Source organism: Chiloscyllium plagiosum, chromosome 34, assembly GCF_004010195.1.
Source record: "Chiloscyllium plagiosum isolate BGI_BamShark_2017 chromosome 34, ASM401019v2, whole genome shotgun sequence".
Taxonomy (NCBI): Eukaryota; Metazoa; Chordata; class Chondrichthyes; order Orectolobiformes; family Hemiscylliidae; genus Chiloscyllium; species Chiloscyllium plagiosum.
Window position 1 is genome coordinate 29,569,383 of NC_057743.1, and position 10,974 is coordinate 29,580,356.

Consider the following 10,974-nt stretch of genomic DNA (forward strand, 5'->3'; position numbering starts at 1 on the left):
AGGACATTGGAAAATAAAGAAAGGATCAGGCAGTGTCAAAGGGTTTATGAAAGGGACATCAAATTCAACAAACCTATTGGAGTCTTTAGAGGGAGAACCTGTGGATGTGGCATCTGTAGATTTTGCAGAAGGCTTTTGATACGTTCCACGTGAGGGGGAGAAATTATATTAGAACAGGATTGTGGGCAATGTACCTGCAGAGACCAAGAACTGCTGAGCAGACAGGAAATACAATCGGAATAGAAGGGTCATTTTTAGGTTGATAAGCTGTGAGTAATGGATAAACAAAGGCCATAATCAGAAATTGCTGGAAACACTCAGCTGGTCTGGCAGCAGCTGTGGAGAGAAAGCAAAGTTAATGTTTGGTGGGGGGAGGTGGTGGAATTACAGATGGAAATGGAGCCCAGAGAAAGAAAAACAGTTAAGCAGACAAAGGAATTGGTAAGTCAGTCTGGGAGAATGAGTAACAGCTAATAGGGATAGTTAGTGACTGACAATAGGTTGTCCTATTGATGTGGTGTATAGAATTGGGGTAAGAACATGAGAGAAGGTGCTCGGGGCCCTAAAAGTTTTGAACTCAGTATTGATTCCAGATGATCGCAGGATTCCCAAGCAGAAAGCGAAGTGTTGTTTTTCCAGCTTATGGTGAGCTTGACTGGAGTACAGTAGTCAGATTGAGACAGATGTTGGCCAAGGAACATGTTTGTGAGTTGAAATAGCAGGCAGCTGGAAGCTCAGGGTAATGTTTGTAGACAGAACATGTGTTCTGCAAAGCGGTTGCCTAGTCTGCACTTTATCTCCCCAATGTGGAGGAGACCCTATTATAAACAGCAAATATAGTAGATTGAGTGAAGTGCAAGTAAATAACTGCTTCATATGGCAGGTGTGTTTGGGGCCTTGGATAATGAGGAGGGAGGAAGTAAATGTTACACCTGCTGTATTTGCATGGTAATGTGTCATGGCAGTGTAGGAAGATGTTGGGAGTGGTAGAATAATGGACCACAGTGTCCTGGAAGGAACTGTCCCTGTGGAAGGCTGAAAAGGGAGTATAAAGGAATTTGTCAGGCTGTGGAACAGAGCGATTATGTTTGAGCCCCAGCTGTTCACAATCCATACTAATGAATTAATTGGAAATCAAATGTAATATTTACAGGTTTGGTGATGAGAGAGAGTTCAGTGGGACTGAGATTTGAGGACAATGCAAAGATGCTTCAAGGGGATTTGGAAAGGTTAAATGGGTGGACAAAAGTTGAGCAGACGGACTACAATATGGTGAAATAAGAGGTCATCCACTTTGATAGGAAAAACAATATTTCTTGGAGGATTTAGTGTTGAACTTCAAAGGAACTTGTGTGATCTTGTTCGTGACTCACTGAAAATTAATATGCAGGTACAATAAACAATTAAGAAGGAACGTGATAATGTAGGTATTTACTAAAAGAGTATTTGAGTATTGGAGTAAAGATGTCAACTGTATGCAGTGCTGGTGAGACTACGTTTGGAGTATTTTGTGCATTTCTGATCTCCTTACCTAGGAAAAGATATAGCTGCAGACATTGTTCCCTCTAATGTTCTTCCCGCTGCACAGGACTCCGAGGTCCATGACGAGCAGCAACACCTGGAACCGAAGTCAGTGCCACGATCGGCATGCTGACACTGCCTTGCACAGAACCTTTGAGCAGCTTCAGTAGAGCGATTTACAAGTAGTCCCCACTTACGAATGTTCAACTTATGAATTCTTGTATTTACGAAAGAGATCTGACATAACTCATTCTAGGAATCTACGATGTGAACATTGTCATACTTACAACTTAGTAATGTACTCGGGAGCAGAACCTGTTCGTAGCCTGGAGATTGCCTATGTATGAAATACAGGTATGCTGCAGTGTTTGAAAACGTTTTTACTAAAGGCATTGTCATATGACAAAAAGCTCTGCTCCAGCCCCTTTTTTTAAAAAAAAATCTCATTATCTAAACTTACAGCAAGTCACTTGGGACAGTATGCTGCCAGTGTACCATAGTTGTGCATTACAAGTACTAGAACTATGCAAGCCAGGTGTCTGAACAATGAAAATTTGTGTCCTAACTATAATTGATCTCATTGTGCAAACAAATTTGAAATTGCAGAAATTGTTTATCCGCTAAGATCACTTAGAGTCTGGTTGAGAGAGGATCTGGTTTCTTGGTCTTGTCAAAACAGGAATTGCAGGATATTCTAAAGTGCCAATACTTTCTGATTTTGGTTTGAACCTGAAATTTTGCTGGCTAAAATCTGCTCTAACACACTGACTTCAACTATATAAATTTTTGTATTTTTTACAATTTGATCAATTCACTTACTGCAATAAAGGACTGTCGACTTTTCCCATACATCTGTTTTACTTTTGTCTGTAAACTGTCCCTGAGCTCCAGTTGCCTGCCACTTCAACGCACCACCATGCTCCCTGGTGAACATTTGTCTCTGGCTTGCTGCAGTGCTTTTTAAAGTCACCTGGACCTCTGATGAGGTAAACTTGGAATTTTGAAAATAGTGTACTGGAAGGCACGGTGGCTCAATGGATAGCACTGGTGGCTCACAGTGCTAGGGACTCTGGTTTGATTCCCGCCTCGGGCAACTTGTCTGTATAGAGTTTGCACATTCTCACCATGTCTGCGTGGGTTTCCTCCCACAGTCCAAAGATGTGCAGGTCAGGTGAATTGGCCATGTGAAATTGCCCATTGTGTTAGGTGCATTAATCAGGGGTAAATAGAGGCTATGGGGAATGGGTCTGGGTGGATTACTCTTAGGAGGGTCGGTGTGGACCTGTTGGGCCAAATGGCCTGTTTCCATACTTTAGGGAATCTAATCTAATGAAGTATGAGCCCAGTTGCAGGAAACTTGAATGCATCACTTTCTGTTAGTGGTGCAGTTGCACACCCAGATTGTGTTATTCTGCCTAAAATTGTTTTTCACTGGTTTGACTCAATGCCAGTTTTGGCTCTTTAATATCATTCTTGATTGCAATTTCAGAAGATGGTTTGTTCAATTTCCATGTTAGGACGAGTGCAAAAAAAAATCAAGGTACTGTGATTTGGATGAGACGTTCGACCAAGGCCCTATCTCGCCTCTCAGGTGGACATCAAAGTTTGCAAGCATCCTTTCAAGAAGAGCAGGGGATTTATCCCCTGTATCCTGATATCCTGACTAATATTTATCCCTGAACCAAAGTCACAAATGTATTACTTGCTCATTATCACCTTGCTGTGTGCGAAACCCTGCTGTGTGAAAATTGGTTTCCGTGTTTCTGACTGAATTTTAGAAAGGTGCTGGAGATATCCTGTGGGCATAAAAGACTCTTTATGAATGTATGTTTACTCTTCCGAGTTTCTGCTTTTCTCTAGCAGTTAAATTTAGTGATTTTTCCAAATATATGTTTGAGCTATTTGCAATCATGTATACCTCTGTAAAATTGCCTCTAAGTTTTCAGTGTTGAAAGAGGATTTCACTTCACTTATTGTAATAAGATAAAGCAGGGTTGACTTTTTCCACACATCTGTTTTACCTTTGTCAGTAAAAATGTCCCTGAGCTCCCAGTTGTCTGCCACTTCAACATATCACCGTGTTCCCTGGCCAATGTTTCTGTCTCAAGCTCATTGCAGTGCTCCAATGAGACTCTGTGCAAGCTAGGTGAATAGCATCTCATTTTGCACTTGGGGACCCTGCAGCCATCAGAACTCAATTATCAAGTTCAATAATGTTTGAGCGTTATCACCACCTATGTCCTTTACCCACTCCCACATCCCAGGCCTGTCATAACATGGACTGCTTTCAGCACAGCCAACCTATTTTCGCCTATTCATTGTCCCCATTATCAGCTTTCTTCTTCCTCTGGCTTACTAGCAACCATCTTTTGTCTGCCTAACTTTTAAGCAAACATTTAGCAATTTCTGGGTTTGTTTCTATTTTACCTTGACTGGTTTTTAAAAAGAAATGTTTTTGTCAATCTTCAAAAGACTGATTTGAATAAATTCACTGAAGTATGTAAACATTGAAATTAGATGTACAAAGTGGAATTCAGCCACTTGCAAGGGTTCAAATAAGTATGTATTTGCAATAACAAAATGGCACCATGTGGAGATATTCTGTCAAAATAGCAAGGGTTTTTTTTTTTAAGGAGTGCATCTTTTTAATTTTGAATAATTAAAAACAAATTTGAACAGTATCTGAAAGAGAAGTAAACTGCAAACCTGAGATCGCATTGAAAAACATCACATTTTCTTCCAGGTACTCTAACGTTTGTTTTTAATTCAAATTTACTTCTAAGCCATATTTTAATAAGTTGTTTGATGCAACTCTTAATGACGTATAGCCTTGGGATACAGTTCTAGAAACTTGATGTGTGTTACTGTGAAATCCTGCTCTAGACATGCTATTTTATTTTAGAGGTGAAAGCCTTTTGTTTGTGCGTTTGGGCACTAATTATTTGTGGGATATTTTAAGTGACATATTTTGTTGGAGTAAAATTGAAATAATCTAAACACTTAACTAGGTAAGAATGCTAAACCATGTGACATGGGGGAAGCTTGCGGAATTGGAACATCTCCCAACCATCAGAAATCCGAAAAGTGTAAGTAGGAATAATCCTTTTCAAGGGAACATGAAATTGTTTGAAGTCAGGGTTTCTCTTATCTACCTTTTGATTTAAATGTATACAGTACAACCTTGATTATCCGAACGAGATGTGTGGGGAATATTTTGTTGGATAATTGATCGCTCAGATAACTGATATGATCGTAAACAAGTGGTAATTTGAGTGCCTGTATCGAACATGTCTTGGTAATATGGCAATGTACGCCATAATGCCATTTAACGAATAACTGAATGAGTTGCCTAATGCAGTTTTTACGGGACCTTGAGATCTTGTTCAGGTAATCTGAAATTTGGATAACTGATGTTTGGATAATCGATGTTCGGATAATCGAGGTTGTATTGTATTTTGTATGTACATGAAAGCTTGAGTGCACATTTCAGGGAGACTGTCTAATGCAGTCTTGGGGATCGGGATGTGGGGTGGCTGAAGGAATCTGTCATAAATGGATTTGAGATTTTCTTGCTCGTTACTTCCGTCCCTGTTTCATATGGCCTCTGGCCTCAACAGTGTCACTTTCCCTGATGCCGTATCTACAACCAGCAGCCTTGCTCATGGCTACCACTTCTTATTTTTGGCGCTCCTCCAATTACAGTTTGTTTCTCTTCTGTGTTTGCTGCTGTTAGGCTCATACCTTTTGCAACTGCAAGAACAACCCCCCCACCAATGATTAGAAATGCAGCTGTCAACTTCTGGCCTTTTCCTCCTCATGGAAATTACTTTTTTCTGGTCACCCCTGTGATTGAAATTTCCTGCCATTTTGGAGACTTTCAGGGTGAAATCACCTGCCACCACTCTGTATTTTGAGCATTGCACAATACAATCCAAAGAAGTGCAGAGATTTCTGCTGTTTTTTTTTTTGGACCAAACTTCATTTTGTAGTCAGTACCAGTGAGGAATGATTTTTAATCATATTGTTTGTAATGTTGATGGTGTAATATGATTGCATTTGGTTATAAACATTGAGCTAAACATTAATTATGAACTGCTGAAAGGTATTTTTTACCTCACTGACATTTTTTGTAATTTCTGATTTATGTTAGATTGATTTTAAGGACTCTTTAAGGACTCTCAAAGCTACCATTATCCCAACTTATGATCCCACTTTAATTCTGAACTCAGCAAGCCAATTCTGTATTTGCAGCTAAAATTCGTTTCCACCATATTTATGCTAACTAAAGTTTCATGAGCAGCTATCTTGTGCTACCTCTAGCCGTGGGTTGCCCCAATGAGTTTTCATGTAAGAAGACATAACAGTTCACAATACAGAACTGGAGTGAAACATAAAGATTTGATTATACAAGGATGTTTTCTCCAGATTTTAACTGCTGCAAAGCACGAGAATAAATGAGACTTTGTTTTGCTATGTGTTATAAGATCATTCCAATTGTGTTCTAACCTTGAATAACTTGTTTTATTTCTGCTTTTGTATAACAAATTTCTGTTTTATTGTACAGAAGATGTTCAGCCTTGTCTATATTGTTGAATGGTCACCACATTTAAATTTTTAAAATAAGATCTGTCAAGCCAGGATTCTTTCTGGGATCTAATTTGTTCAGTATTACCTTCAGCTACAATCATAACGGTAACAAAATAGTGATGTGTATCATGATGTAACAGTGTCATGAATTTGAGAAGAGAGACTGAATGATCTGTAAAGAAATGTATTGAACTAAAAATATGGAAGGCAATATTGTGTAAATGAAGGAGTTTTAAATAAGCACACTAGGTTCATTCATAGGTGTAGGGAAACCTTCTCCATGTAGAAATGGCCAAGCTACCTGAAGAGAGATTTGAATGGTATTTAAAGTAGAACTATACTACAATTGGCAATAAACACTTAAGTTCTGAACAAGTGTCTTTGAACTTGAAGCATTAACTGTTTTCTTCTCTACAGATGCTGTCAGACTTGCTGAGATTCCCCAGCAATTTGGTTTTATTTCAGATTTGAGCATCCACAATATCTCACTATTATAACAGTGCGCACACAGCACATGTTCTATGCTCCCAATGCTTAATCTGTCATATTATCAAGGGGTTTGTATATTCAAAATTGCAGCTGAGCTAATCTGTGAGCCACTTGAATGCCATTATTCTGCAGTTGGCCAGCCACATCATTGAGAAGACCAAAGAAGGAAGCAGGAAATTAGCAACCTGTAATGCATTTCCTGAGTTTGCTATCTGAGTTTACTATCTGAGGTTGCACCTCAAATAAATGAACATTTTTACAACCATGTTGCATGTGGCTGAAAGTTAAATGATCTGTGATTTCAGCAGAACTGGTGACATTCATTTTATTTCCAGCTAAAACCAAAAAGAAAGTGACTGTAAATGGCTGTAGATTAATTGGCTGCTTTCTGCACTTGCATTCTATACCTTATTCCTAGTGGAAATGAATTACATTCTGCCTTAAATTACTGTTCTTCAGTCAAGAACATTTTAACATTTTTAAAAGTGTACATTCAGCAGCCTCCATTTAACAACTGAACAATTAAAAGAATTCCTATTCTAATGCCTTTTAAAGATCACAGCACAAAGGATGGAATTTTTAAGTAGTTTTTGCTGGGGTACTATAACTTTTAGCATGCTGTCTTTATTGATTCATCTTTCTGTTTCAGATGAGATTTGCCAGCCTCCAGTTGAGCTGCTTGTCGTAAAGCCTGATGCAGATCGAGCAAATCCTAAATTGGGTGTTGGGATGTTGGCCTTCAGTCCTGACAATCGTTTCTTAGCAACCAGAAATGGTATATTAATATGACCAATACGGCGGGTTAAAGGATAGGCTGGTCTCCAACTATCCGAAAGTAGAGTGTTGCTGTGAAACCTTTTCATGAGCCAAAATGCAAAAAGTGAAGAAGCATTAATTTAAATGTGAGAAATTTCACCTCTTCTCGTAAAAGCAAAAATCCTCTTCTGTTTTCTTTTGGTTCATGAACAGGTACTCGTATAAGACTTTTGTAAAAGCAAACTTTCGAAAGGTGGGGGATACCTGTAGCTTATTGATGTTTGGACCTCAGTCCACGATGTGGACTGTTTGAGTTTGAGTTACTTTCTAGATTAGATTTTGATTAGTTCTGTTATTGCAGGCAAGATGATATGAACCACACCAAGGAAGTTAAAAATCACACAACAGGTTATAGTCCAATAGGTTTATTTAGAAGCACTTGCTTTCAGAGTGCTGCTGTGATGCCACCTTTTTTTATATAAAACCTTAAGTTATTTTGAGAATATGACCTTAAGGAGGTCTGGGATTTACATATTAATGAACCGAAACCTGCAACCCATTCTAAAAGATCAAAGATTTATCAGTAATCTAGGTTTGTTCAATGTATCATTTCAGTTGCATGACACTGTTATTTTTTGCTTTAAATTCTGTCTCTTATGGTCCTGCTTTACAGCTACCTGATAAAGCAGTGCTCCGAAAGCTACTGCTTCCAAGTAAACCTGTTGGACTATAACCTGGTGGTGTGTGATTTTTAACTTTGTCCACCCCAGTCTAACACCAGCTCCTCCACATTATGCACACCAAGGAACTAATACATGAAATGGTAATGTGATGAAGGTGAGCACCGGGATCAGCGAGCTAAATGTTTAAGATTTAGCATCCCTGAGGGAGCCAGGTGGAGGGCAGGCACCTCCTTAGTAAGAAAGGCTAACAGAATCATCCTTGGGCTATTTTACTGTGCCTCCTTTTATTTCAGTGTTTGTTACTGTGCTTGAAATTTCATGTACAGAGTTTGATGTCTGCCAGTTTTGTTGATAAGATCAATGTAGTTCATTTTCAATGTATTTTTTCAGGCTAGTCTCTTGTTCCTCTGTGCTGCACTTCTTTGGTAGTTGTGAATTTGGAACACTAAGTGTCATGTTTCCTATGACAGACATTCATAGTAAACATATAACAGAAATACATCTTTTTTTTTTATCGTCACACCACATTCACGAGAAGAGATGCTTTCTGAAGATTTTGTGAACTACTGATAACAGTTACATACTATTAAACATTTGCTTTCCACTTTGCGTAATGAGCTCAGCACAATCTGTTATTGATGTCAAAACTATTTCAACTAACCAGTTTGGTTGAATATTTTTTGCAAAGCTTGGGCTGCTCTTTAAGGGGCAAGTAATAAATAAAGTTGCCATTACAGTGGCACTTAGCTCTAGCCACTCCCATAACTGTCCCCTGTGACCACATCCAATATACTAATCATTAATATGGGGATTTTTGGTGTTTACTTTCTCTCCAAATCCATGTGGTCTTTCCTGATGTTTCTTGGAGTTATGAAATCCTAAAGAATGGAAAGGAATTTAATTTGCTGAATAAGAAACACAATTCTGTTATCACACTTTCTTCTCTCTTTCAGATAATCTGCCAAACACTGTGTGGATATGGGATGTTCAAAAGTTGAAGCAGTATGTCGTTTTGGAACAACTGTCTGCAGTGAAATCTTTCCAGTGGGATCCATGCAGGACCCGTCTTGCTATCTGTACGGGCAGCAATAAAGTGTACCTTTGGTCTCCAGCCGGGTGCTTGACTGTGCAAATTCCAGCTGAAGGTAAGGTGAAGAAAACTAAGGGTTAATAACGTGAGGATTGCAGTTCATATTTTCCTAACTGCTAGTCAGAAATGGAACTGGCTTTTGTGAAGAATTTAAGTTGCAGTTCTGCTTTCTGACTTCTAATGTCTGAATTCCATTGTCCTTTTCTGCAGGTAGTTTCCAGGTTTTGTCATTGCACTGGCATCCCAATGGAGAGTCTATAATGCTACTGAGTAAAGATCAAATGTGTGTTTGTTATTTAGATACTGCAGATGAAAGTTAAACATATTACCTACCTCTAGAGTTTGAGGGATCAAGTACGCCAGTGTCTGACTGTAATATGAAAGATACAACTACAATCCATTCCTGTTGACGGCAAGCAAGCATTGTAGGCCAACTGCAGCAATATGAAATACTGAAGTGTTTTTCCTATCATATAGAAATGTGAAAACAAATTTGAAAAATTTACTTTCACAGTCATTAAGTGGAACGATTCAGTAGCAAAATCATTTTCACAAAAATGTGCTCAGGTTTTATTCTACAGAATTTTTTAATTGATTCTTTATTGAAGTACTCTGTTTTTGGAAATATTTTAATACTCCTGTCTGTTCAGTTCCTTGTAATTGATCCATGCTTCCTATAATTAAGATACATCTGAGAAATTACTTTTGGAAAAGTGTCCAGCCACCCATCAGTTTTGAAATAGAGGAATAGAACCAGAGATAGTTTACAAAAATATTTGAAGTTCTATATATAGTTGCCTCTAAATTTTGCTGTGTTCAACATCCTAACATGCAATTAAATGAAGATTTTTAAAAGTCCTCAAACACATCTTCAAAAGTATTTCGTTAGTCATATTTTGGAATGTCTCAAACAAATGGCAGGCATTGTATGAATGTCTTACTTAAGATGACATGATTCCAGGAGTATTATTTGAAGTTCCATATAATTTTATCAAAATCTAAGAGGTAATTATTAATTTTTTCTGTTGCTGCTCTGTGCATTTGTTTGCACAAGATCTGTGGCTGTCCAAAACTTTTAACTGGAGAATTCTATTAGCAACATCATTAGATCTGTTGCTGTGAAATGTTATAATGTTAATTGTCCAATTAATTTGTTTATTATTGCAAAAACATTGACACTATGGATCATGATTTTCTTTGATCCATGTAATCTTTAAAATTTATGCCTTAAATGCATACTTCTGTAAATGTTTTAAAAAGCCCCGTCAAACAATTACAAAACCCTTTCTTTACATGGGCAGTCCTTACGACTGAAATGTGACATTGAGTATTCATAAATATTTGTAGCATTTGATTTATGGTAGATTTTTCTAATAAAATTGGTCTTTATATTTTTGTTGTTGTATATTGTCGGCAAACTGTGTTGCAATGAAGTAACTTAGGAAGAGATTAAAAAGTTGATGTGCTGCATTTTGGATTTATTCCAGAGTTCTCAATCTCATTGTGTGGAATACAAATGCATTACATTCCCCTTCTGACAAACATTTTATCATAGGAATGGCTGATTTTTTTTGACAGCTTCAGTATGTGCTATGTCTTTGTAAGCATTGTGTCTTAGCTTATTTGTTTAAAATCAGATCCCAGACAATAGAGACCATTTAGCCCATTGGGTCTACAGCGATCCTCCAAAGAGCATCTGACTCGGACTCACTCCCTACCCCTACCCCCTACATTTACCATGGCTAATCCAACTAATGTACACGTTGCTGGAGACTGTGGGACAATTTTTAGCATGGCTATGGACCTAAACTGCGCATCTTTGGACATTTGTTCAGTATTGACCTGAAT

The 10,974-nt window shown here is 38.1% G+C and overlaps 1 protein-coding gene across 1 annotated transcript in view; it reads left to right on the plus strand.

The window, feature by feature from the left end:
* wrap73 (WD repeat containing, antisense to TP73) overlaps positions 1 to 10,607 on the plus strand; it is a 34,676-nt gene extending 24,069 nt beyond the window's left edge. Inside the window, exons 8-11 of the mRNA XM_043676045.1 lie at positions 4,530 to 4,607; positions 7,153 to 7,372; positions 8,990 to 9,181; positions 9,337 to 10,607. Coding sequence (XP_043531980.1) covers positions 4,530 to 4,607; positions 7,153 to 7,372; positions 8,990 to 9,181; positions 9,337 to 9,446 — 600 coding nt within the window. The 3' untranslated portion in view covers positions 9,447 to 10,607. The remainder of the gene's footprint in view (positions 1 to 4,529; positions 4,608 to 7,152; positions 7,373 to 8,989; positions 9,182 to 9,336) is intronic.
* Positions 10,608 to 10,974: the final 367 nt, after the last annotated feature.